At 36.4% G+C, this 26,950-nt stretch overlaps 1 protein-coding gene, 2 long non-coding RNA genes and 1 pseudogene across 3 annotated transcripts; 3 read left to right on the top strand and 1 right to left on the bottom strand.

Moving 5' to 3' along the window:
- The first annotated feature begins 1,253 nt into the window (after window positions 1-1,253).
- LOC146931043 (uncharacterized) lies at window positions 1,254-4,424 on the top strand. Its single transcript, XR_015006586.1, has 2 exons — window positions 1,254-1,655; window positions 4,143-4,424. It is a non-coding gene; the product is annotated as an uncharacterized LOC146931043 (long non-coding RNA).
- Window positions 4,425-7,831: 3,407 nt separating this feature from the next.
- Window positions 7,832-11,298, top strand: LOC146931042 (uncharacterized). The gene is made up of 2 exons (XR_015006581.1): window positions 7,832-8,507; window positions 10,995-11,298. It is a non-coding gene; the product is annotated as an uncharacterized LOC146931042 (long non-coding RNA).
- A 596-nt stretch (window positions 11,299-11,894) lies between these two features.
- LOC146931041 (uncharacterized) lies at window positions 11,895-25,157 on the bottom strand. The gene is made up of 3 exons (XM_085707633.1): window positions 23,219-25,157; window positions 22,853-23,130; window positions 11,895-12,359 (listed from the first exon to the last, which is right to left on the bottom strand). Exons 1-3 carry the CDS (start codon window positions 25,155-25,157, stop codon window positions 11,895-11,897), a joined length of 2,682 nt encoding a protein of 893 aa, XP_085563759.1.
- A 65-nt stretch (window positions 25,158-25,222) lies between these two features.
- Window positions 25,223-26,326, top strand: LOC146931040 (uncharacterized; annotated as a pseudogene).
- The last annotated feature ends 624 nt before the right edge of the window (window positions 26,327-26,950 follow it).

The raw sequence follows: 26,950 nt of genomic DNA, 5'->3' as shown, positions 1-26,950 counted from the left end.
AAAAATCAGAATCTATTTTGCATTTGTTTACCGTAATAAAAATCACTTTTTTTTTTTAAATAATTTAGTTTGTTTGGATACAGCTATACAAAAGCGATTTTTTTGTTACAAAATTACTTCAATCTTTAAATCCATATCTTCTCTCTCCTCTAAAAAAAATCTATTTTTTGAGAAGCTGCTCTCAACAGCTTTTCATTTGAAGCTGTTTTTAAATTTTTTTTAGATTCTGATTTTTTTTAAAATCTGTAACAAACGGATGCAATATTCTTAAAAGTGATTATTTTCTTAAAAAAAGTGATTTTTTCCTAAAAAAAGCTATAACAAACGGGCTCTAATTCTTGTTGGTGAAATTATTTATAATCATTTACCAAAAATGAACGCTAAGACCAATTTTAATGGTTTTGGATTTTAATGGGATAAAAATTAGGTAAATTAATCAAAATTTATTAACAGTGACAAAAATCAAAATTTTCTCATTTTTCAATAACCATAAATAGTTCTCACAATGACTAAAACATATTTAATTATATAGAAATTTTTATGTTCTCATAAAAATCGACAATCACTTTGATATTTAGTATCACCTCCGTTTTTAATTATAAGACCCTTTTGAAAACAATTTTTCCTTTTTATAAAGAAAATCACTCTTTTCACTTCATAAATTTCTAATTTTTACAACTCTTTGACCGAGCGGCACTAATTAATTGTCGTTTGCATCTCTAATGGTAGTTAAGTGTTTTTCAATACTTTTTAGTAGGCATGGCAAAGGAGCGGGGGAGAGTTTAAGCATCCCCGCCCAACCCACACCTCCCCCCTGCTTCCATGCACCCGCCCCTGTTTCCAAACTATATTAGGGGTAAAAATTTAACACTCAACCTCGGGAAATTTTTTTTTCCGACCCTGTTTGCCAAAAAAATTCCAAAGTTGACCCCCTATTGAAAAAAAATACAGACATGACCCACTTTCAATTTTTGGTGGTTTTTTTTTTGTCGTTTTGTGCAGTCCCGCCGTTTCAAATGGCGGGAATGAGCCGTCTTCCTGCCACTAGTCACTTCATGACAGGCTATGTAACAGCCCGATTTTCGTTAGTTTTATTTTATTATTTATTTATGTGTGTTATATGTGCTCTTATATGATTATTTGCCTCTGTGTGTATTTTTGGTTGGGAATCGTAGAATTCGGTGTTAGAAGGGTATTTTAGTCATTTTGGACTTAGGGGCATTTTGGTCATTTTGAGGGCAGTGGCAATTTTGTAATTTTGCAGAAAGTTATTTTTAGTGTTTAGTGAGAGTTATTATTATTTTACCAAGTTAGTAGAGAGGGTGTAGTAATTATTTTAATTATCGTTAAGTGACCGTTAGTGTTATATTTTACCGGTAAGTGAGTAGTAACATTTTTGAGGTTGAATTAGAAATGGGTTAGGCCCATTAAGGTTTGTGAGATAAGCCCATTAAGTGAGCCTTTATAAACTAATGTTAGTGAGGAGAGATAGGGTTACAGCATTTTCATTTCATTTTTCATTTGAGAAGATAAGAGATAGAGGATAGAGAGAAGAAAGGGTTTGAAGAGATTGAAGAGGAAGGTTAGAGCTAGAAGAGGGATTCATCATCTAGGAGCTAAATTGAAGCTTGGGTTAGAGAATCTTGGTGCTAGAGGTAAGAGGGTTAGAATTCAACCATAATTCATAATTTTTCCTTTTTACCCATTTTATGAAATTGATGAATTGAATCTAATTGTTGTAAATTCGTGCATAATTGTTGTTGTTATGTTTGATAACATGATTTGTGGGATAATTGTGTGTTAGTATGTGAATTAACATGTTGAAATGTAAAAATATGGGTATATTGTGTTCTTGAGCAAATTTGTTGAAAAATGAAGTTGTGGTGTCAAATTGTGCATGAATTCATGTTCATTAGTTGTTGTTATTGATTTGGTACATGTGGTTGTTGGATTTATGCTTTGGGTGTTGATGAAAGTATTGTTGTGATTGAATTGTGGTGATTTTGCAATTTTTGGTGAAAATGGGTCGATAATGAAGAAGTTTGATTTTGATGATGTTGAATGAATTAAGAAGATTGTTAGAATGATTAGAATGGTATGATTTTCTGTTTTAATCACTTGGTTTTGGAGAGAAATTATTTTGGGAAGAAAATGGGTTTTTGAGTAAAAGTTGTTTTTAAGAGCTTTTACAAAATAAGTCATTTTGGGATGAGTTTGATTAAGTTGTTTTAATGTTGAAATGTCAAGTTTTCAAGTGTGGTTTGTATGGTCTAAGTGTTAGGAATGCATTGGTGAAAACGGAACTGAAATCGGATTCGAAAACAAGATTTTATGCACGAAAACGTAAAATTTCATTTTTGCTGTACTGGTGGAATGACACGACCGTGTGTCTGGATGACACGACCGTGTCAGAGTCCCCTGTAAGGGATCACACGACCGTGTGTCCTGACGACGCGACCGTGTCAGTTCTGCAGAATCCCAAAACCTTGTTTTTTCGTATTTTTGTGTACTTTTAAGCATACCAATGGATTCCAAACACCTAACCTTATTCAATCAGTTTATAATTAAGCTTCTAAGAGTATCATAGCTTGGGTCTAACTTGGTTTTGTTTTGGAAATGAATTGGTTTTGCAAAATGATGCCAAGAGACGAACTTCGTGATTTTTGGGAATTCTTCATGTGTGGCCGATGAAATGCTTTTGTAACCTCTACTACACACATATGTGACTTGTGAGAATACATGGCATAGGCAATTGAACTTGTTTACTTGGTTTTGGTTAGATGACTCAATTATTTTCAATGTTGTGATTTTTGGAGACGAACTTGGTAGAAAATGATTTTTGAGAGCCAATTGCTTGTGAACCCTTTATGAATAGATTAATATGATGACGAGATGATGTATGAATGGTTGTTGAGTGATGAATATGATGTTTGTGATCATATGTTATAATTGTTCCTTTATTTGGATTGTAAGGAATTATGTGGAAATGTGGCAACTATATGTTGATTTATGTGGAGATGATTGATGATGTGTATGTGTGACAACTATATGTTGATTGAATTGTGGATGTTGTTGGTGATTGTATATTTGTCAAGTGGTGGTGAATTGTTGTCGATGCATATATACTAATTGAATGGTGATGAACATGTTTATGTTATGTTGTTTGTTGAACATGTTAAATGTTGATTGTTGGTGGTGAGTTTATACATGCTAGTTTTGATGTGATTGGTGATGAATGCGTGTATATACATATAGCCGTTGATCATAGCCGTTGATTATAGCCGTTGATTATAGCCGTTGAATTGTTGTGAACATATGCATTGTGGATTGAGTCATATGTTCATGCATCATATGTCGTTTCGGATGTTATATCCATATTGCCGTTGACCGGATACTTGTATCCATATTGCCGTTGATTATAGCCGTTGATAATGATGTTTTTGTTGCATCATAAGGTGACGACCTTGGAGGAGTTTGGTACCACATGCATCTAGAAGAGTCTAGAACATTGCATGCATTTGATTAGTTGATGAGTTGTGACATATTTGAATATGTGACTTGGTGAATTGTGCATGGGTGAAATTTGGTGAACGTTGTGATTATGTGGATTGATGTATATGTACATTGGTGGATTTTGTTGACGGTTGTGAATAATTGAACTATGTTCTAATTGCATATCTTAATTGTTTGTGCTTATACACTTGGTGAACCCACTTGATGATGATTAATTTGATAATAATGATGAAGTGAGAATTGTATATGTATATACATATGATGTGGTGATTTCTTTGATAATGATGATTGCTTTGAAATGATGAATTGTACTTGTTGAGTTAAGCATGCTAGATGAGTAATGAGGTGAGTAATATTTTCATTCGATTAGTGTTGTTAAATGATGAGCTCTTGTCGATATCTTGAATAGAGAATGATTATGCATGCTATACTATGATGATAATGTGGTAGCTTGAGATGCTAGTAATGGGGGATGATAATCATGTGATGCTAGTATTCTAGGAGGGATGGTTTGTATATGTGATATGTATGATTCCTTGAATGCTATGTTTTCATACGGATTATGATGATGTAATGCTAACCCTCAGTGGTCTGTGGTGGACCGCCTACCTCTCTGTATGGATGGGTAGACGGCGTGCAGGATGCTTAGTTGTTGCTTGTTGATGCCGAGGAGTGGAGTTCCTCTTTTTCATGCAAGTGTCTAGATTAGGGCTCTGATCTAGGATAGTCCTTGCATGTTGTTTCATTTTGACTATGTATCTTGGAGTTGTTGATATATTCTATTATTTGGATTTGGAGAATACAATTGTATTTTGTTGAGATCTGGAGATGTTTTATGATTTTTAAGTATGTCCGCTGCTATGTTGTGTAACATGATCTTTATGCATGTATTGTATTGTGGTTTATTCGGAGACGTAGCATCTATTTCTAGAACATGTCTGATGTATTCGCGCGTTTTACCGCTTATTAGAAATAGGGTGTTACAAGTTGGTATCAGAGCCGTGGTCGGTCTTGTCCAGACCAAAACCTGTTGAATTCCCTGTTGTATGCGACATGTACGGGAGTACTGTCGGTACTTGTTGTGTTGTTCTGTTCTTTCAAGTGGGTTTGAGCGTAGTGGGGGAGTAGCAGTTTGTTTCAGGTTCGTTGGGTCTGGCAAGGGAAGGTATCTTTGGCTGCAGAGGCTCAGTTGGTTGTGGTTTGTGTTAAGGTTCTTGTTGATTTTGAGTTGGATCTTGTGTGTCTTCCGTTGAAGCGTATGGACGTTATTTTTGGTATGGATTGGATGTTGACTTTTGGTGTTAACATTAATTGTTTAACCAAGAGTATAACGTTTTCAAAACTGGTAGCTGAAGAAGGTGGAAGGTTCTTAACCGCGGAGCAAGTGAAGAAGTCTTTGGATGGCGAAGCTAGTGTGTTCATGATGTTCGCTTCATTGAAGGAGAGTAGTGAGAAAGGAGTTGGTGATTTGCCGGTAGTGCAAGAATTTCCAGAAGTTTTTCCGGACGACATTACCGAATTACCGCCGGAGAGGGAAGTTGAGTTTGCAATTGATTTGGTTCCGGGAACGAGTCCTATTTCGATTGTGCCGTATCGGATGTCTGCATTAGAGTTGGGTGAGTTGAAGAAGCAGTTGGAAGAGTTGCTTCAGAAACAGTTTATCAGGCCAAGTGTTTCGCCGTGGGGAGCTCCTGTGTTGTTGGTTAAGAAGAAGGATGGTAGCATGAGGTTGTGTGTGGATTATCGGCAGTTGAACAAGGTGACAATTAAGAATCGGTATCCACTTCCGAGGATCGATGATTTGATGGATCAGTTGGTTGGCGCGGAGGTGTTCAGCAAGATTGACTTGAGATCAGGATATCATCAGATTAGAGTAAAGGCGGAAGATATATCCAAAACTGCGTTCAGAACGAGGTATGGACACTATGAGTATTCCGTGATGCCATTTGGAGTATCTAATGCGCCAGGTGTCTTCATGGAGTACATGAATAGAATATTTCATCCTTTTCTGGATCGTTTTGTGGTGGTGTTTATAGATGATATTTTGGTGTATTCGAAGTCTGAAGAAGAGCATGCCGAGCATTTGAGGATTGTGTTGGGAGTTTTGAAGGAGAAGAAGTTGTTTGCTAAGTTGTCCAAGTGTGAGTTTTGGTTGCGGGAAGTGAGTTTCCTTGGTCATGTGATTTCTAAAGGTGGCATTGCGGTGGATCCGTCGAAGGTTGATGCAGTGTTGCAATGGGAATCACCTAAGTCTGTTTTTGAGGTTAGAAGCTTCCTTGGATTGGCAGGTTATTATCGGAGGTTCATTGAGGGATTCTCTAAGTTGGCGTTGCCATTGACGCAGTTGACTCGGAAAGGACAAGCTTATGTTTGGGATGCTAAGTGTGAAGAGAGTTTCCAAGAGTTGAAGAAGAGGTTGACGTCAGCTCCAGTGTTGATTTTGCCGAATCCGAAGGAATCGTTTGTTGTGTATTGTGATGCTTCTAAGATGGGTCTTGGTGGTGTGCTTATGCAGAATCGTCAGGTTGTGGCTTATGCTTCGAGGCAGTTGAAAGTGCATGAGAAGAATTATCTGACTCATGACTTGGAATTAGCGGCCGTTGTGTATGTGTTGAAGATTTGGAGGCATTATCTGTATGGTTCTAAGTTTGAAGTGTTTAGTGACCATAAGAGTTTGAAGTACTTGTTTGACCAGAAAGAGTTGAATATGAGGCAGAGGAGATGGTTGGAGTATCTTAAGGATTTTGACTTCCAGTTGAGTTATCATCCTGGAAAAGCCAATGTTGTTGCTGATGCTTTGAGTAGGAAGTCGTTGCATATGTCTGCTTTGATGGTGAAAGAGTTAGAGTTGATTGAGCAATTTCGAGACTTGAGTTTGGTTAGTGAGTTAACACCAGATGGTGTGAGGTTGGGAATGTTGAAGCTGACAAGTAATATTCTGGAGGAGATCAAGAATGGTCAGAAGGAGGATTTGGAACTTGTAGATCGAGTGGTGTTGGTTAACCATGGTAAGGGTGGAGACTTCAGGTTGGATGACAACGGTGTTTTGATGTTTCGTGATCGTGTTTGTGTACCAAGTGTTCTTGAGCTTAAGAGGCAGATTTTGGAAGAAGGTCACAGAAGTAGTTTGAGTATTCATCCCGGAGCGACTAAGATATACCAGGATTTGAAGAGGTTGTTTTGGTGGCCTGGAATGAAGAAAGAGATCGCAGAGTTTGTGTATGCTTGTTTGGTTTGTCAGAAGTCTAAAATTGAACATCAGAAGCCATCAGGTTTGATGCAACCGTTGTTTGTGCCAGAGTGGAAGTGGGATAGTATATCAATGGACTTTGTTGGAGCGTTGCCAAAGACTGTTAAGGGTTTTGATTCTATTTGGGTGATTGTTGACCGGTTGACGAAGTCGGCACATTTTGTTCCTATTAAGACTGGTATGTCTGTGGCGAAGTTGGCTGAGATCTACATTGAGCAGATTGTTAGATTGCATGGTGTTCCTTCTAGTATTGTGTCAGATAGGGATCCGAGGTTTACTTCTAAGTTTTGGGAGAGTTTGCAAGATGCTTTGGGAACTAAGTTGAGGTTAAGTTCTGCGTATCATCCCCAGACTGATGGTCAGACGGAGAGGACTATTCAGAGTTTGGAAGATTTGTTGAGAGCTTGTGTTTTAGAGCAAGGTGTCAGTTGGGTCGAATGTTTACCGTTGATTGAGTTTACTTACAACAACAGTTTTCACTCTAGTATCGGGATGGCACCGTTTGAGGCTTTGTATGGTCGGAGGTGTAGAACTCCTTTGTGTTGGTATGAGTCAGGAGAGAGTGCTTTGTTAGGACCGGAAGTTGTGCAAGAGACGACCGAGAAAGTTAAGATGATTCAAGAGAAGATGAGAGCGTCTCAGAGTAGGCAGAAGAGTTATCATGATAAGAGGAGGAAAGACCTTGAGTTTCAGGTTGGTGATCATGTGTTCTTGAGAGTGAATCATGTAACCGGTGTTGGTCGTGCTTTGAAGTGTCGGAAGTTGACTCCTCGTTTTGTTGGACCGTTTGAGATTATTGAGAAGGTTGGGGTTGTAGCGTATCGGATTGCGTTACCGCCATCATTGTCGAATCTTCATGATGTGTTTCATGTATCTCAGTTGAGGAAGTATGTGTATGATGCGTCTCATGTGATTCAAGTGGATGATTTGGAAGTAAGGGATAATTTGACCGTTGAGACTTGGCCAGTGAGGATTGAGGATCGTGAAGTGAAGCGTTTGCGTGGCAAGGAGGTCGTTTTGGTTAAAGTGATTTAGGTTGGACCGACCGGTGAGAGTGCCACTTGGGAATCGGAGAGTAGGATGAGGGTTGCGTATCCAGAGTTGTTTCCTTCAGGTAATTTTCGAGGGCGAAAATTCTTTTTAGTGGGGGAGAGTTGTAACAGCCCGATTTTCGTTAGTTTTATTTTATTATTTATTTATGTGTGTTATATGTGCTCTTATATGATTATTTGCCTCTGTGTGTATTTTTGGTTGGGAATCGTAGAATTCGGTGTTAGAAGGGTATTTTAGTCATTTTGGACTTAGGGGCATTTTGGTCATTTTGAGGGCAGTGGCAATTTTGTAATTTTGCAGAAAGTTATTTTTAGTGTTTAGTGAGAGTTATTATTATTTTACCAAGTTAGTAGAGAGGGTGTAGTAATTATTTTAATTACCGTTAAGTGACCGTTAGTGTTATATTTTACCGGTAAGTGAGTAGTAACATTTTTGAGGTTGAATTAGAAATGGGTTAGGCCCATTAAGGTTTGTGAGATAAGCCCATTAAGTGAGCCTTTATAAACTAATGTTAGTGAGGAGAGATAGGGTTACAGCATTTTCATTTCATTTTTCATTTGAGAAGATAAGAGATAGAGGATAGAGAGAAGAAAGGGTTTGAAGAGATTGAAGAGGAAGGTTAGAGCTAGAAGAGGGATTCATCATCTAGGAGCTAAATTGAAGCTTGGGTTAGAGAATCTTGGTGCTAGAGGTAAGAGGGTTAGAATTCAACCATAATTCATAATTTTTCCTTTTTACCCATTTTATGAAATTGATGAATTGAATCTAATTGTTGTAAATTCGTGCATAATTGTTGTTGTTATGTTTGATAACATGATTTGTGGGATAATTGTGTGTTAGTATGTGAATTAACATGTTGAAATGTAAAAATATGGGTATATTGTGTTCTTGAGCAAATTTGTTGAAAAATGAAGTTGTGGTGTCAAATTGTGCATGAATTCATGTTCATTAGTTGTTGTTATTGATTTGGTACATGTGGTTGTTGGATTTATGCTTTGGGTGTTGATGAAAGTATTGTTGTGATTGAATTGTGGTGATTTTGCAATTTTTGGTGAAAATGGGTCGATAATGAAGAAGTTTGATTTTGATGATGTTGAATGAATTAAGAAGATTGTTAGAATGATTAGAATGGTATGATTTTCTGTTTTAATCACTTGGTTTTGGAGAGAAATTATTTTGGGAAGAAAATGGGTTTTTGAGTAAAAGTTGTTTTTAAGAGCTTTTACAAAATAAGTCATTTTGGGATGAGTTTGATTAAGTTGTTTTAATGTTGAAATGTCAAGTTTTCAAGTGTGGTTTGTATGGTCTAAGTGTTAGGAATGCATTGGTGAAAACGGAACTGAAATCGGATTCGAAAACAAGATTTTATGCACGAAAACGTAAAATTTCATTTTTGCTGTACTGGTGGAATGACACGACCGTGTGTCTGGATGACACGACCGTGTCAGAGTCCCCTGTAAGGGATCACACGACCGTGTGTCCTGACGACGCGACCGTGTCAGTTCTGCAGAATCCCAAAACCTTGTTTTTTCGTATTTTTGTGTACTTTTAAGCATACCAATGGATTCCAAACACCTAACCTTATTCAATCAGTTTATAATTAAGCTTCTAAGAGTATCATAGCTTGGGTCTAACTTGGTTTTGTTTTGGAAATGAATTGATTTTGCAAAATGATGCCAAGAGACGAACTTCGTGATTTTTGGGAATTCTTCATGTGTGGCCGATGAAATGCTTTTGTAACCTCTACTACACACATATGTGACTTGTGAGAATACATGGCATAGGCAATTGAACTTGTTTACTTGGTTTTGGTTAGATGACTCAATTATTTTCAATGTTGTGATTTTTGGAGACGAACTTGGTAGAAAATGATTTTTGAGAGCCAATTGCTTGTGAACCCTTTATGAATAGATTAATATGATGACGAGATGATGTATGAATGGTTGTTGAGTGATGAATATGATGTTTGTGATCATATGTTATAATTGTTCCTTTATTTGGATTGTAAGGAATTATGTGGAAATGTGGCAACTATATGTTGATTTATGTGGAGATGATTGATGATGTGTATGTGTGACAACTATATGTTGATTGAATTGTGGATGTTGTTGGTGATTGTATATTTGTCAAGTGGTGGTGAATTGTTGTCGATGCATATATACTAATTGAATGGTGATGAACATGTTTATGTTATGTTGTTTGTTGAACATGTTAAATGTTGATTGTTGGTGGTGAGTTTATACATGCTAGTTTTGATGTGATTGGTGATGAATGCGTGTATATACATATAGCCGTTGATCATAGCCGTTGATTATAGCCGTTGATTATAGCCGTTGAATTGTTGTGAACATATGCATTGTGGATTGAGTCATATGTTCATGCATCATATGTCGTTTCGGATGTTATATCCATATTGCCGTTGACCGGATACTTGTATCCATATTGCCGTTGATTATAGCCGTTGATAATGATGTTTTTGTTGCATCATAAGGTGACGACCTTGGAGGAGTTTGGTACCACATGCATCTAGAAGAGTCTAGAACATTGCATGCATTTGATTAGTTGATGAGTTGTGACATATTTGAATATGTGACTTGGTGAATTGTGCATGGGTGAAATTTGGTGAACGTTGTGATTATGTGGATTGATGTATATGTACATTGGTGGATTTTGTTGACGGTTGTGAATAATTGAACTATGTTCTAATTGCATATCTTAATTGTTTGTGCTTATACACTTGGTGAACCCACTTGATGATGATTAATTTGATAATAATGATGAAGTGAGAATTGTATATGTATATACATATGATGTGGTGATTTCTTTGATAATGATGATTGCTTTGAAATGATGAATTGTACTTGTTGAGTTAAGCATGCTAGATGAGTAATGAGGTGAGTAATATTTTCATTCGATTAGTGTTGTTAAATGATGAGCTCTTGTCGATATCTTGAATAGAGAATGATTATGCATGCTATACTATGATGATAATGTGGTAGCTTGAGATGCTAGTAATGGGGGATGATAATCATGTGATGCTAGTATTCTAGGAGGGATGGTTTGTATATGTGATATGTATGATTCCTTGAATGCTATGTTTTCATACGGATTATGATGATGTAATGCTAACCCTCAGTGGTCTGTGGTGGACCGCCTACCTCTCTGTATGGATGGATAGACGGCGTGCAGGATGCTTAGTTGTTGCTTGTTGATGCCGAGGAGTGGAGTTCCTCTTTTTCATGCAAGTGTCTAGATTAGGGCTCTGATCTAGGATAGTCCTTGCATGTTGTTTCATTTTGACTATGTATCTTGGAGTTGTTGATATATTCTATTATTTGGATTTGGAGAATACAATTGTATTTTGTTGAGATCTGGAGATGTTTTATGATTTTTAAGTATGTCCGCTGCTATGTTGTGTAACATGATCTTTATGCATGTATTGTATTGTGGTTTATTCGGAGACGTAGCATCTATTTCTAGAACATGTCTGATGTATTCGCGCGTTTTACCGCTTATTAGAAATAGGGTGTTACAGGCTACAGCAGGTTTTTGTCTTTTTTTTTTTTCCAGTACCGCCATTTCAAATGGCGGGAATGAATATTTAATTTTTTTTTCGTTTTTTTATTTTTTTGGATATTGTTTGTTTATTTAAAACACAAATAATAATAATAATAATAAATAAAAACATATTAATTTATTTGAACGCATAATACATAACGTTATTAACTATCGGTTATTTATACTCAGACAATTTCTCATAATATAACCGTTTATTTTTTATTTTTTTGGCCATTATTTGTTTATTTATTTGTTTAACAATAAATAAAAAAATATTAATTTATTTGTTTAATAATAAATAAAAACATATTAATTTATTTGAACGCATAATACATAATGTTACTAACTATCGGTTATTTATACTCGGACAATTTCTCCTAATATAACCCTTTTTTATTTTTTTGGTCATTATTTGTTTATTTATTTGTTTAACAATAAATAAAAACATATTAATTTATTTGTTTAATAATAAATAAAAACATATTAATTTATTTGAATGCATAATACATAACGTTATTAACTATCGGTTATTTAAACTCGGACAATTTCTCCTAATATGACCAGTATGCCGACACAACCCACACTGTCTCGGTGTCGGAGTCTTCTTTACCACCTCCTCGTCCATTTCAGTCCTTATGCGGGTACTATTGGGTCGACCTTTCTTTAGTCTTTGCATGTTTGGATTATGGCAAAGCACGGGACCGTCGTATGGGGGCCAATAACTCTTATCCTGTACTACTTTGAAAGCTGTGTTGTAGATGGAGTAAACACTCTCGTTTTTGAACACAGCTGGAATAAGGGTTGTGTAGTCATGGCGAAATGAAGAACACGCGGCTATGACATGGGAACAAGGCAAATGTAAAGCTTGAAATTTCCCACAATCACACCACCCCGCTTGTAGGTCCACCTTGAAAGTTCCCATTCGCCTTCCCTCCCTGTAGTTGACGGTCTCACGGACTGAGAAGGTATACCTTTCTCGGTCAAACTGTTCGACATGATGGGTGTTGGACTTAATGTAACGCCCACTTTTTTTAATTATTTGATTTATTCTTTGTTACTTGATTTATTTGGTTTATTTATTGAGCCTGGAAATATATTTATATTTATGTGATGTATTTATGTGAATATATGTTATTCGGTGTATAATATACTTGTTATTTTGTGTGAAAATATATATATGTTATTTGGTTTATTATTTATTAGATTATATTTAGTAGGTAATTATAATTATTAGAAAGAGTAAATAGAATAGTTGGAGGGTTATAAATATGAGAGACTAGGTTGGAATAGCTATTACGTAGAAACTGTTTTGTGAGAAGAGTAGCCACCAAAAAGAAGAGAGAAAGCAATTTCCGTTTTTCTGAAACCTACCTCAGTAAAACAATGATATCTCACTCGTTAACCGTTGGATCGTGACGATTTTTGGACACAGCATTCACAACACCTGGGTCTACCTTTTCACCGTTCGGATCGTCGAAACAAGGTCTGAGTTGAGAGAAAACTATCGCGCACTGAAGCAGTATTTTTGGGTGTTTTCATCACTTTGTTTTTCGCAAGCTTTGTTCATCTGAATTAAGGTAAGGGTGAGACTAGCTTTCAATATAATTAAGGGTATGGTTCTGAGAATTGAATTTAACATGATTAGGTTGAGTTTTGGTGAGAATTGAGATTAGGGTTAAATGACCGATTTGATGATTAAACCATGAAAAGATGTTAGATTGATGCAAAATTAGTTTACAGACCTTAGATATTGTCTAGGGTGTTAATTAGATGCCACATGGATGAAGGAATCATGAAGATAGGTGAAAAGTTGTGATTTTTAGGTTTCTGGCCGTACTGACATTCATCGCTCGCAACTGCAAGTAGAAACACTCGCAACGGCGAGCTGCACCGCATCGCTCGCAACTGCGAGCAACGTTACTCGCAACTGCGAGTAGGACCTTCGAGCTCGCCATTGCGAGCAAATTACTCGCCACTGCGAGTTAGGCTGTTAGTTGCCCAAAATTGTCCCGATGCGATCCTTTCGCACGTGTAGTCATGAGTTGATCTTATAAGTAAGAAAAATGGTTGTTTAGGATACTTTCAGAAGTTCCAGAGGTCTGTTTAGGTGACTGAGATTAGTGGTGATGATGTATAAGAATTATTTAAGATGCGTTATGATTATAAGTTGTTATGATTCATTCCCTTTAATGTTGATATGTTATTTAGACGCTATTATATGTTGTATCTTGCTGCTGTTTTCTGTTGTCGACTGTTAGTGTCTTGAGGTTGCATGAGTCGGTCTATGTTGTTGGAATTTAAGAAGTTGTCCATGATTATGAGTCGTATGAGTTGTACACGTCGTTGTCTAAGTTGTTGGAAGTTGAGTCCATTGCATACTCGTATAAGTTGGTTGAGGGCTTGATGCCCTGGAATGCTTAGTCATTCACATGATTGGTGAGGGCTTGATGCCCTGGAGCTTTTGCTCACTATGTTGGGGGCTTGATGCCCTGAAGAGCCTAATTACGCTCATATAAGTTGGTTGGGAGCTTGATGCTCTGTATTGGTACCACATGCATGATGAAGTTGTCTAAGTTGTTGATGAAGTTGTCTAAGTTGTTGATGAGGTTGTCTAAGTTGTTGTTGAGGTTGTCTGAGTTGTTGTTGAAGTTGTCTGAGTTGTTGTTGAAGTTGTAGTTGCATTGTAGAGTCGTCATAACTTATATTTAATGATGATTTAACGATGATGTCTGACGATGATGCCTTTAATGATGATGTTTGATTATGCTTTGATGATGATGCTTTGATGATGACGTTTGATTATGATTTGATGATGATAATAATATGATACTAAATGATTATTAATGCTGATGTTTATGATGTCTTAAGTTGTTAAATATATGATGATACTTGATTATGACTTAATGATGATTTTTGCTTATGAATTAGAGATGATAATTGTTTACGAACTAATGATGATATTTGACAATGATAATTGAATATGATTTGATATAATGCTAAATGGTAAATGTTTTAAATGTAAATGATGATTTATGTTGTTAAATGCATTTTGACGAATTATATGTTTAATTTATTGACTGTGAAATCTCACCCCTTCTGCGTATATGTTGCCTCGACCGTGGGTAATGTGCAGGTAATAAAGATTAGAAGCGTTCGTGAGAGGACTCCTCACTTGTGTCTAGGTGCTCTGATATGTAACGGGATGGGGCTTGCTTTCATGAACTTTTTATGAATAAACATTAACTAAAACTTATGAGATTTCTGATAAGGCCTGTGTGCCAAGACTTTTATTATGTCGAATAATTTCCGCTGCATGATTATAGATTTTGACGTTGAATTTTGAAAGATAATTATTATTATCTATTTTGTGGTTTTAAGGAAGTATGTGACATTCCGTTTGTGATTTAAATACTCTGATTTATGATGAAATTTTCAAGTTGGGAAAAACGGGGTGTTACAATTGGTATCAGAGCAGGTCGGTCCGTCCGGCCAAGTAGTAGAGTCGTGTCAAGCAACGTAGTGTTGTGTAATAATTTTACATTGTCTTTTGTTGTTCTGACTTGTTGTTTGATTGTATGTTGTTTAAAATTGTTGTTTGTGGTATAGACTAATCCAGAGTTGTTTGCAGGATGTTCAATTTTCGAGGACGAAAATTCTTTAAGTGGGGGAGAGTTGTAACGCCCACTTTTTTTAATTATTTGATTTATTCTTTGTTACTTGATTTATTTGGTTTATTTATTGAGCCTGGAAATATATTTATATTTATGTGATGTATTTATGTGAATATATGTTATTCGGTGTATAATATACTTGTTATTTTGTGTGAAAATATATATATGTTATTTGGTTTATTATTTATTAGATTATATTTAGTAGGTAATTATAATTATTAGAAAGAGTAAATAGAATAGTTGGAGGGTTATAAATATGAGAGACTAGGTTGGAATAGCTATTACGTAGAAACTGTTTTGTGAGAAGAGTAGCCACCAAAAAGAAGAGAGAAAGCAATTTCCGTTTTTCTGAAACCTACCTCAGTAAAACAATGATATCTCACTCGTTAACCGTTGGATCGTGACGATTTTTGGACACAGCATTCACAACACCTGGGTCTACCTTTTCACCGTTCGGATCGTCGAAACAAGGTCTGAGTTGAGAGAAAACTATCGCGCACTGAAGCAGTATTTTTGGGTGTTTTCATCACTTTGTTTTTCGCAAGCTTTGTTCATCTGAATTAAGGTAAGGGTGAGACTAGCTTTCAATATAATTAAGGGTATGGTTCTGAGAATTGAATTTAACATGATTAGGTTGAGTTTTGGTGAGAATTGAGATTAGGGTTAAATGACCGATTTGATGATTAAACCATGAAAAGATGTTAGATTGATGCAAAATTAGTTTACAGACCTTAGATATTGTCTAGGGTGTTAATTAGATGCCACATGGATGAAGGAATCATGAAGATAGGTGAAAAGTTGTGATTTTTAGGTTTCTGGCCGTACTGACATTCATCGCTCGCAACTGCGAGTAGAAACACTCGCAACGGCGAGCTGCACCGCATCGCTCGCAACTGCGAGCAACGTTACTCGCAACTGCGAGTAGGACCTTCGAGCTCGCCATTGCGAGCAAATTACTCGCCACTGCGAGTTAGGCTGTTAGTTGCCCAAAATTGTCCCGATGCGATCCTTTCGCACGTGTAGTCATGAGTTGATCTTATAAGTAAGAAAAATGGTTGTTTAGGATACTTTCAGAAGTTCCAGAGGTCTGTTTAGGTGACTGAGATTAGTGGTGATGATGTATAAGAATTATTTAAGATGCGTTATGATTATAAGTTGTTATGATTCATTCCCTTTAATGTTGATATGTTATTTAGACGCTATTATATGTTGTATCTTGCTGCTGTTTTCTGTTGTCGACTGTTAGTGTCTTGAGGTTGCATGAGTCGGTCTATGTTGTTGGAATTTAAGAAGTTGTCCATGATTATGAGTCGTATGAGTTGTACACGTCGTTGTCTAAGTTGTTGGAAGTTGAGTCCATTGCATACTCGTATAAGTTGGTTGAGGGCTTGATGCCCTGGAATGCTTAGTCATTCACATGATTGGTGAGGGCTTGATGCCCTGGAGCTTTTGCTCACTATGTTGGGGGCTTGATGCCCTGAAGAGCCTAATTACGCTCATATAAGTTGGTTGGGAGCTTGATGCTCTGTATTGGTACCACATGCATGATGAAGTTGTCTAAGTTGTTGATGAAGTTGTCTAAGTTGTTGATGAGGTTGTCTAAGTTGTTGTTGAGGTTGTCTGAGTTGTTGTTGAAGTTGTCTGAGTTGTTGTTGAAGTTGTAGTTGCATTGTAGAGTCGTCATAACTTATATTTAATGATGATTTAACGATGATGTCTGACGATGATGCCTTTAATGATGATGTTTGATTATGCTTTGATGATGATGCTTTGATGATGACGTTTGATTATGATTTGATGATGATAATAATATGATACTAAATGATTATTAATGCTGATGTTTATGATGTCTTAAGTTGTTAAATATATGATGATACTTGATTATGACTTAATGATGATTTTTGCTTATGAATTAGAGATGATAATTGTTTACGAACTAATGATGATATTTGACAATGATAATTGAATATGATTTGATATAATGCTAAATGGTAAATGTTTTAAATGTAAATGATGATTTATGTTGTTAAATGCATTTTGACGAATTATATGTTTAATTTATTGACTGTGAAATCTCACCCCTTCTGCGTATATGTTGCCTCGACCGTGGGTAATGTGCAGGTAATAAAGATTAGAAGCGTTCGTGAGAGGACTCCTCACTTGTGTCTAGGTGCTCTGATATGTAACGGGATGGGGCTTGCTTTCATGAACTTTTTATGAATAAACATTAACTAAAACTTATGAGATTTCTGATAAGGCCTGTGTGCCAAGACTTTTATTATGTCGAATAATTTCCGCTGCATGATTATAGATTTTGACGTTGAATTTTGAAAGATAATTATTATTATCTATTTTGTGGTTTTAAGGAAGTATGTGACATTCCGTTTGTGATTTAAATACTCTGATTTATGATGAAATTTTCAAGTTGGGAAAAACGGGGTGTTACAATTGGTATCAGAGCAGGTCGGTCCGTCCGGCCAAGTAGTAGAGTCGTGTCAAGCAACGTAGTGTTGTGTAATAATTTTACATTGTCTTTTGTTGTTCTGACTTGTTGTTTGATTGTATGTTGTTTAAAATTGTTGTTTGTGGTATAGACTAATCCAGAGTTGTTTGCAGGATGTTCAATTTTCGAGGACGAAAATTCTTTAAGTGGGGGAGAGTTGTAACGCCCACTTTTTTTAATTATTTGATTTATTCTTTGTTACTTGATTTATTTGGTTTATTTATTGAGCCTGGAAATATATTTATATTTATGTGATGTATTTATGTGAATATATGTTATTCGGTGTATAATATACTTGTTATTTTGTGTGAAAATATATATATGTTATTTGGTTTATTATTTATTAGATTATATTTAGTAGGTAATTATAATTATTAGAAAGAGTAAATAGAATAGTTGGAGGGTTATAAATATGAGAGACTAGGTTGGAATAGCTATTACGTAGAAACTGTTTTGTGAGAAGAGTAGCCACCAAAAAGAAGAGAGAAAGCAATTTCCGTTTTTCTGAAACCTACCTCAGTAAAACAATGATATCTCACTCGTTAACCGTTGGATCGTGACGATTTTTGGACACAGCATTCACAACACCTGGGTCTACCTTTTCACCGTTCGGATCGTCGAAACAAGGTCTGAGTTGAGAGAAAACTATCGCGCACTGAAGCAGTATTTTTGGGTGTTTTCATCACTTTGTTTTTCGCAAGCTTTGTTCATCTGAATTAAGGTAAGGGTGAGACTAGCTTTCAATATAATTAAGGGTATGGTTCTGAGAATTGAATTTAACATGATTAGGTTGAGTTTTGGTGAGAATTGAGATTAGGGTTAAATGACCGATTTGATGATTAAACCATGAAAAGATGTTAGATTGATGCAAAATTAGTTTACAGACCTTAGATATTGTCTAGGGTGTTAATTAGATGCCACATGGATGAAGGAATCATGAAGATAGGTGAAAAGTTGTGATTTTTAGGTTTCTGGCCGTACTGACATTCATCGCTCGCAACTGCGAGTAGAAACACTCGCAACGGCGAGCTGCACCGCATCGCTCGCAACTGCGAGCAACGTTACTCGCAACTGCGAGTAGGACCTTCGAGCTCGCCATTGCGAGCAAATTACTCGCCACTGCGAGTTAGGCTGTTAGTTGCCCAAAATTGTCCCGATGCGATCCTTTCGCACGTGTAGTCATGAGTTGATCTTATAAGTAAGAAAAATGGTTGTTTAGGATACTTTCAGAAGTTCCAGAGGTCTGTTTAGGTGACTGAGATTAGTGGTGATGATGTATAAGAATTATTTAAGATGCGTTATGATTATAAGTTGTTATGATTCATTCCCTTTAATGTTGATATGTTATTTAGACGCTATTATATGTTGTATCTTGCTGCTGTTTTCTGTTGTCGACTGTTAGTGTCTTGAGGTTGCATGAGTCGGTCTATGTTGTTGGAATTTAAGAAGTTGTCCATGATTATGAGTCGTATGAGTTGTACACGTCGTTGTCTAAGTTGTTGGAAGTTGAGTCCATTGCATACTCGTATAAGTTGGTTGAGGGCTTGATGCCCTGGAATGCTTAGTCATTCGCATGATTGGTGAGGGCTTGATGCCCTGGAGCTTTTGCTCACTATGTTGGGGGCTTGATGCCCTGAAGAGCCTAATTACGCTCATATAAGTTGGTTGGGAGCTTGATGCTCTGTATTGGTACCACATGCATGATGAAGTTGTCTAAGTTGTTGATGAAGTTGTCTAAGTTGTTGATGAGGTTGTCTAAGTTGTTGTTGAGGTTGTCTGAGTTGTTGTTGAAGTTGTCTGAGTTGTTGTTGAAGTTGTAGTTGCATTGTAGAGTCGTCATAACTTATATTTAATGATGATTTAACGATGATGTCTGACGATGATGCCTTTAATGATGATGTTTGATTATGCTTTGATGATGATGCTTTGATGATGACGTTTGATTATGATTTGATGATGATAATAATATGATACTAAATGATTATTAATGCTGATGTTTATGATGTCTTAAGTTGTTAAATATATGATGATACTTGATTATGACTTAATGATGATTTTTGCTTATGAATTAGAGATGATAATTGTTTACGAACTAATGATGATATTTGACAATGATAATTGAATATGATTTGATATAATGCTAAATGGTAAATGTTTTAAATGTAAATGATGATTTATGTTGTTAAATGCATTTTGACGAATTATATGTTTAATTTATTGACTGTGAAATCTCACCCCTTCTGCGTATATGTTGCCTCGACCGTGGGTAATGTGCAGGTAATAAAGATTAGAAGCGTTCGTGAGAGGACTCCTCACTTGTGTCTAGGTGCTCTGATATGTAACGGGATGGGGCTTGCTTTCATGAACTTTTTATGAATAAACATTAACTAAAACTTATGAGATTTCTGATAAGGCCTGTGTGCCAAGACTTTTATTATGTCGAATAATTTCCGCTGCATGATTATAGATTTTGACGTTGAATTTTGAAAGATAATTATTATTATCTATTTTGTGGTTTTAAGGAAGTATGTGACATTCCGTTTGTGATTTAAATACTCTGATTTATGATGAAATTTTCAAGTTGGGAAAAACGGGGTGTTACAATTGGTATCAGAGCAGGTCGGTCCGTCCGGCCAAGTAGTAGAGTCGTGTCAAGCAACGTAGTGTTGTGTAATAATTTTACATTGTCTTTTGTTGTTCTGACTTGTTGTTTGATTGTATGTTGTTTAAAATTGTTGTTTGTGGTATAGACTAATCCAGAGTTGTTTGCAGGATGTTCAATTTTCGAGGACGAAAATTCTTTAAGTGGGGGAGAGTTGTAACGCCCACTTTTTTTAATTATTTGATTTATTCTTTGTTACTTGATTTATTTGGTTTATTTATTGAGCCTGGAAATATATTTATATTTATGTGATGTATTTATGTGAATATATGTTATTCGGTGTATAATATACTTGTTATTTTGTGTGAAAATATATATATGTTATTTGGTTTATTATTTATTAGATTATATTTAGTAGGTAATTATAATTATTAGAAAGAGTAAATAGAATAGTTGGAGGGTTATAAATATGAGAGACTAGGTTGGAATAGCTATTACGTAGAAACTGTTTTGTGAGAAGAGTAGCCACCAAAAAGAAGAGAGAAAGCAATTTCCGTTTTTCTGAAACCTACCTCAGTAAAACAATGATATCTCACTCGTTAACCGTTGGATCGTGACGATTTTTGGACACAGCATTCACAACACCTGGGTCTACCTTTTCACCGTTCGGATCGTCGAAACAAGGTCTGAGTTGAGAGAAAACTATCGCGCACTGAAGCAGTATTTTTGGGTGTTTTCATCACTTTGTTTTTCGCAAGCTTTGTTCATCTGAATTAAGGTAAGGGTGAGACTAGCTTTCAATATAATTAAGGGTATGGTTCTGAGAATTGAATTTAACATGATTAGGTTGAGTTTTGGTGAGAATTGAGATTAGGGTTAAATGACCGATTTGATGATTAAACCATGAAAAGATGTTAGATTGATGCAAAATTAGTTTACAGACCTTAGATATTGTCTAGGGTGTTAATTAGATGCCACATGGATGAAGGAATCATGAAGATAGGTGAAAAGTTGTGATTTTTAGGTTTCTGGCCGTACTGACATTCATCGCTCGCAACTGCGAGTAGAAACACTCGCAACGGCGAGCTGCACCGCATCGCTCGCAACTGCGAGCAACGTTACTCGCAACTGCGAGTAGGACCTTCGAGCTCGCCATTGCGAGCAAATTACTCGCCACTGCGAGTTAGGCTGTTAGTTGCCCAAAATTGTCCCGATGCGATCCTTTCGCACGTGTAGTCATGAGTTGATCTTATAAGTAAGAAAAATGGTTGTTTAGGATACTTTCAGAAGTTCCAGAGGTCTGTTTAGGTGACTGAGATTAGTGGTGATGATGTATAAGAATTATTTAAGATGCGTTATGATTATAAGTTGTTATGATTCATTCCCTTTAATGTTGATATGTTATTTAGACGCTATTATATGTTGTATCTTGCTGCTGTTTTCTGTTGTCGACTGTTAGTGTCTTGAGGTTGCATGAGTCGGTCTATGTTGTTGGAATTTAAGAAGTTGTCCATGATTATGAGTCGTATGAGTTGTACACGTCGTTGTCTAAGTTGTTGGAAGTTGAGTCCATTGCATACTCGTATAAGTTGGTTGAGGGCTTGATGCCCTGGAATGCTTAGTCATTCACATGATTGGTGAGGGCTTGATGCCCTGGAGCTTTTGCTCACTATGTTGGGGGCTTGATGCCCTGAAGAGCCTAATTACGCTCATATAAGTTGGTTGGGAGCTTGATGCTCTGTATTGGTACCACATGCATGATGAAGTTGTCTAAGTTGTTGATGAGGTTGTCTAAGTTGTTGTTGAGGTTGTCTGAGTTGTTGTTGAAGTTGTCTGAGTTGTTGTTGAAGTTGTAGTTGCATTGTAGAGTCGTCATAACTTATATTTAATGATGATTTAACGATGATGTCTGACGATGATGCCTTTAATGATGATGTTTGATTATGCTTTGATGATGATGCTTTGATGATGACGTTTGATTATGATTTGATGATGATAATAATATGATACTAAATGATTATTAATGCTGATGTTTATGATGTCTTAAGTTGTTAAATATATGATGATACTTGATTATGACTTAATGATGATTTTTGCTTATGAATTAGAGATGATAATTGTTTACGAACTAATGATGATATTTGACAATGATAATTGAATATGATTTGATATAATGCTAAATGGTAAATGTTTTAAATGTAAATGATGATTTATGTTGTTAAATGCATTTTGACGAATTATATGTTTAATTTATTGACTGTGAAATCTCACCCCTTCTGCGTATATGTTGCCTCGACCGTGGGTAATGTGCAGGTAATAAAGATTAGAAGCGTTCGTGAGAGGACTCCTCACTTGTGTCTAGGTGCTCTGATATGTAACGGGATGGGGCTTGCTTTCATGAACTTTTTATGAATAAACATTAACTAAAACTTATGAGATTTCTGATAAGGCCTGTGTGCCAAGACTTTTATTATGTCGAATAATTTCCGCTGCATGATTATAGATTTTGACGTTGAATTTTGAAAGATAATTATTATTATCTATTTTGTGGTTTTAAGGAAGTATGTGACATTCCGTTTGTGATTTAAATACTCTGATTTATGATGAAATTTTCAAGTTGGGAAAAACGGGGTGTTACACTTAACAATTTCATCCTTAATCACATTCTGGCAATATTCACTGAACAAATCTCCGGAACCTACCCTTGCAAACGCTTTTTGAGCCCTATCAGCAAAGAGACATGCCAGCCTATAGTAGGTTGATTGAACTATAGGCGTAACAGGTAGGTTGCGTGTTCCCTTAAACACAGAGTTCCACGACTCAACGATGTTGCTTGTCATGTGACCCCATCGTCGACCTTCGTCATATGCTTGAGTCCATTTTTCTTTCGGAATATTGTCCACCCAATCTAATGCACGCTGATTTGCATTCTGGATTACACCCCGATAGTAATCGAACAAGGGTATGTTTAGGGCATGTCCTGCACGTTAAGAAAAAACAATTAGTTAGATAGTGAACCTATTTAATAATAACACGATATAAAAAAAACCGTAAGATAATATGCTTACCTATATTATTTACAACATCCTTAAGATCTCCATCCTTGATTGTCCTCATGAAATTTTGCTTAATGTGTCGAATGCAGTACACATGAGTTGAACCAGTTTCTTGCCAACCATTCCTTGGGTCATTGAATGCGCTTTTAATTGATTCATGTCTGTCGGAGATCATGCAGACAGATATTCCTTTTGTGACGTGCCTTCTTAGATTTTTCAAAAAAAAACTCCAGCCCTCCTTTGTCTCACCTTCGACAAGCGCAAAGGCGATTGGAATCGTTTTGTTGTTTCCATCTTGTACTACCGCAAGCAACAATGTCCCTTTGTACTTGCCATACAACCACGTCCCGTCGACATGGACAACTGGTTTGCAATACTTAAACCCATTGATGCATGGATAGAAGGCCCAAAATAGACGATGAAATTGTGTCTCTCCATTCTCGCCAATTTGCGTTTTTAAATCAAAGACGGTCCCTGGCATTGTCTCCTTCATCACATTCAACCATTGCGGAAGATCATTATAAGATTCCTCCCATTTCCCGTAAATAGATTCGATGGCCGCGTTCTTTGCTAACCACGCCTTTCGATATGTGGTTGTGTAGTTAAACTTTTCTTTAATGTGCGCAATGATCAAGTTTGGAGTTACCGAGGCATCTGCATGCACAAGTGTTTTGATGCTTTGGCTTATAAGTTTGTAGTTGAGCTTGCGATGATCCTGTGACAATAGAGTCGATGTGCAACTGTGTGGACCCATCATGGTCCCAATCTTCCATTTGCCACTCCTTTTTCTAAAGGACGCTCTCAACTTAAATTGACAAGTCTCGAGGGTACATTGAATGACATATCTTCTTGGATCTGAGTGTATAACATCGTAATCCAGCGATTGTCGGATGTGGAAAGACTTGATTGCATGCAAACAATCTTCTTTGCTGTGAAATGTCATTCCTTGCTCAATAACCCCATCGACAGGAACATTAGTATTCCAGTGATTGTCTGTAGGTAGAGCATCATATGCATCAACGTCAACGTTACGCATATGCAGCGGTGGACAGTAAGCGGCTCTGATCGGCACTGCCTGTTGCGGTGGTTGTGGTTGTGTGCCAGACATAATGTTCCTCCAAATATCTTCTTCTTCATTTCTGTTTTGGTGTCCGTCTTCTTCATCTGCATCATGCTGAAGTGCCTCGTCTTCGTCACTTTCACTACTAGCTTCTTCTTCTTGTTCTTGAATGTTGTCTGGGATGTCTTCAAACTGACAAGTGAAAATATCTTCTAGGCGGGTTTGTGTTTGTGGTTGCGTTTGCGGTGGTGGTTGTGAAGATGAGGGTTGAAATTCATATTGTGTTTGTGAGAACGGTTGGGTGTACGGTAATTGTTGTGATGAATATGGGGGTTCAAATTCATATTGTGTTTGTGAGAACGGTTGGTTGTACGGTAATTGTTGTGATGAAGATGGGGGTTCAAATTCATAGTGTGTTTGTGAGAACGGTTGGGTGTACGGTAATTGTTGTGATGAAGACGAAGGTTCAAATTCATATTGTGGTGTTTGATTGTGTTGAGGTGTTTGACGCGGTTGCGCTGTTTGGCGATGTTGTGTAATCTCCCGGTTTTCAATTGAAACCGATAACTCAATGGAACCGACCGCATTAAAATATTTGTGAGTGGCAAACATATCTGCAACGTCATCGTTGTCGTATATTTCGGTGTCATTATACTGGAATTGACCTTCAGCAAAGGTCTGTGGTGCTCGATATATAATTTTGGATATCACCTGAGATTCACTAAGGTGCAGCTTCTGCTCTATTCTTTTTTTCAAATGATCAATGGTGCTTTTGATGCTAACGTAAAAACATTTTCTTTGCTCACTTTCAAAAAATGAACCAAATTGATTTCTTGAAACTTTTCCATTGTAATGGACAATGAAAAATATATTCTCTGGTGTGGGTGCCATTGTTGTTTTGTGTGTTGAAAATATTTGCAAGTTCGTAAGTGTTAAGAAGAGACTAATATAGGCGAATGCATGGGTTCCAAACGGACAGAGTTCGGCTTCAATTTGGCTTACCACAATATCCACCTGCCTTACCAGATAATTTGAAAGCTTTCCACAAAATTAATTTGACAAAAGATAAAATTAAAGGCTCGTGGAGAGATAAGCATCATCGTCAAGTCCAAAACTGGAACCAACGACATCAATTAGCACTTCAGGGCATTCGGTATAACCATGAGGTTTATCCAAATCGTCAATATTTTGCATGGTATTGGGAATTTTTCGGAAATCATCTGTGGCTTTCTAGAGATGTATTATTGACAAACCCAAGGCAAGCATGTGCAAGAATTTTACCACAATTGTCGTGTGACTATCCTGCAGCGCCAGAAACCTATACGGTGCCAGATGAAAATATGTGGTCAAATACACCTCCAACATACAACCAATTCATGACACCTCCACCCACTAACTTTGACCAAAGCTTTAACCCATCCACCAACTACAACTACAACCAAACTTACCAATCACCTCCACAACCCACAAACGAAATCTTATATAACACCCCAATCCCATATCCAACCTATTCTCAACAAAGTCATCATGGAGAAAGCTCCCGAACATCAAACTATTCATTTGATGACTACAATCCAACTCAGTACACCACACAAACCAGTTATCCAGACCAATCACAGTACTCCTCGTTCAACCTACCAACCCCCCCCACACATTGTAAACTATCCCCAAACAAACTACGCACCTCATTGGACAAATTCACAAACTAATACTATAGAAAGTCTGGCAGCAGGGTTTAATGACGATGACTTCGTTAACGAAATCTGGACCAACTCAGCTCCACAAGTGCAAAATGAAGTCGCTATGGAAACTAATGATGATGCTGAAATTCCTGATGAGGATGTGGAACAGGAAGAAGATGAGGAAGAGGAAGAGGAAGAGGAAGAGCAAAATCAACGACCCGTACGAACTAAAAAAGATAAATTATGTGCTACGGGAGGTCATAGTTTACATTGGCGTAAATGGTTGCCGAGGAGAAAGTAGTTTTTGTTTTTATTTCGTATGAATAAAATAATTAGTGTTTTAAAATTAATAAATTAATATTTATTATCATTAATTTTCATTTATTATTATTTGTGTTTTAAATAAACAAATAATGGCCAAAAAAAAAAACGGTTATATTAGGAGAAATTGTCCGAGTATAAATAACTGATAGTTAATAACGTTATGTATTATGCGTTCAAATAAATTAATATGTTTTTATTTATTATTAAACAAATAAATTAATATTTATTTATTTATTGTTAAACAAATAAATAAACAAATAATGGCTTAAAAAATAAAAAAACGAAAAAAAAAAAGATATATTCATTCCCGCCATTTCAAATGGCGGTACTGAAAAAAAAATAAAAAAAAAGGACAAAACCTGCAGCGACGTGACGGCCGTCAGAAAGACGGCTCATTCCCGCCATTTGAAACGGCGGGACTCCAGAAAACGACAAAAAAAAAAAACCCCAAAAATTGAAAGTGGGTCATTTCTGTATTTTTTTTCAATAGGGGGTCAACTTTGGAATTTTTTTGGCAAACAGGGTCGGAAAAAAAAAAATTCCAACCTCGCCCCCACCTTCACCCGCGAAATCTCTATTTTTTATAAAATATTTAAAAAATGTATATTTTTTCATAGCAACAAAATACAATAATTATATTAATAATTAAAGATCTAATAAAAAAATTTCAAAAAAGTA

Source organism: Medicago sativa, chromosome 4 (assembly GCF_051527215.1).
Source record: "Medicago sativa cultivar Bolivia chromosome 4, Bolivia_mono, whole genome shotgun sequence".
Taxonomy (NCBI): domain Eukaryota; kingdom Viridiplantae; phylum Streptophyta; class Magnoliopsida; order Fabales; family Fabaceae; genus Medicago; species Medicago sativa.
This window is presented reverse-complemented; position numbering and strand designations above follow the sequence as displayed.

What these genes read in the sequence shown, in the direction of transcription:
- LOC146931041 (XM_085707633.1), bottom strand. Translation starts at nt 25,157, where the DNA reads ATGGCACCCACACCAGAGAATATATTTTTCATTGTCCATTACAATGGA. An exon ending in GGATGTTGTAAATAATATAG is followed by an intron (nt 23,131 to 23,218) that starts GTAAGCATATTA and finishes CTTAACGTGCAG; the next exon opens with GACATGCCCTAAACATACCC. An exon ending in CTCAAAAAGCGTTTGCAAGG is followed by an intron (nt 12,360 to 22,852) that starts GTAGGTTCCGGA and finishes CATGTCGAACAG; the next exon opens with TTTGACCGAGAAAGGTATAC.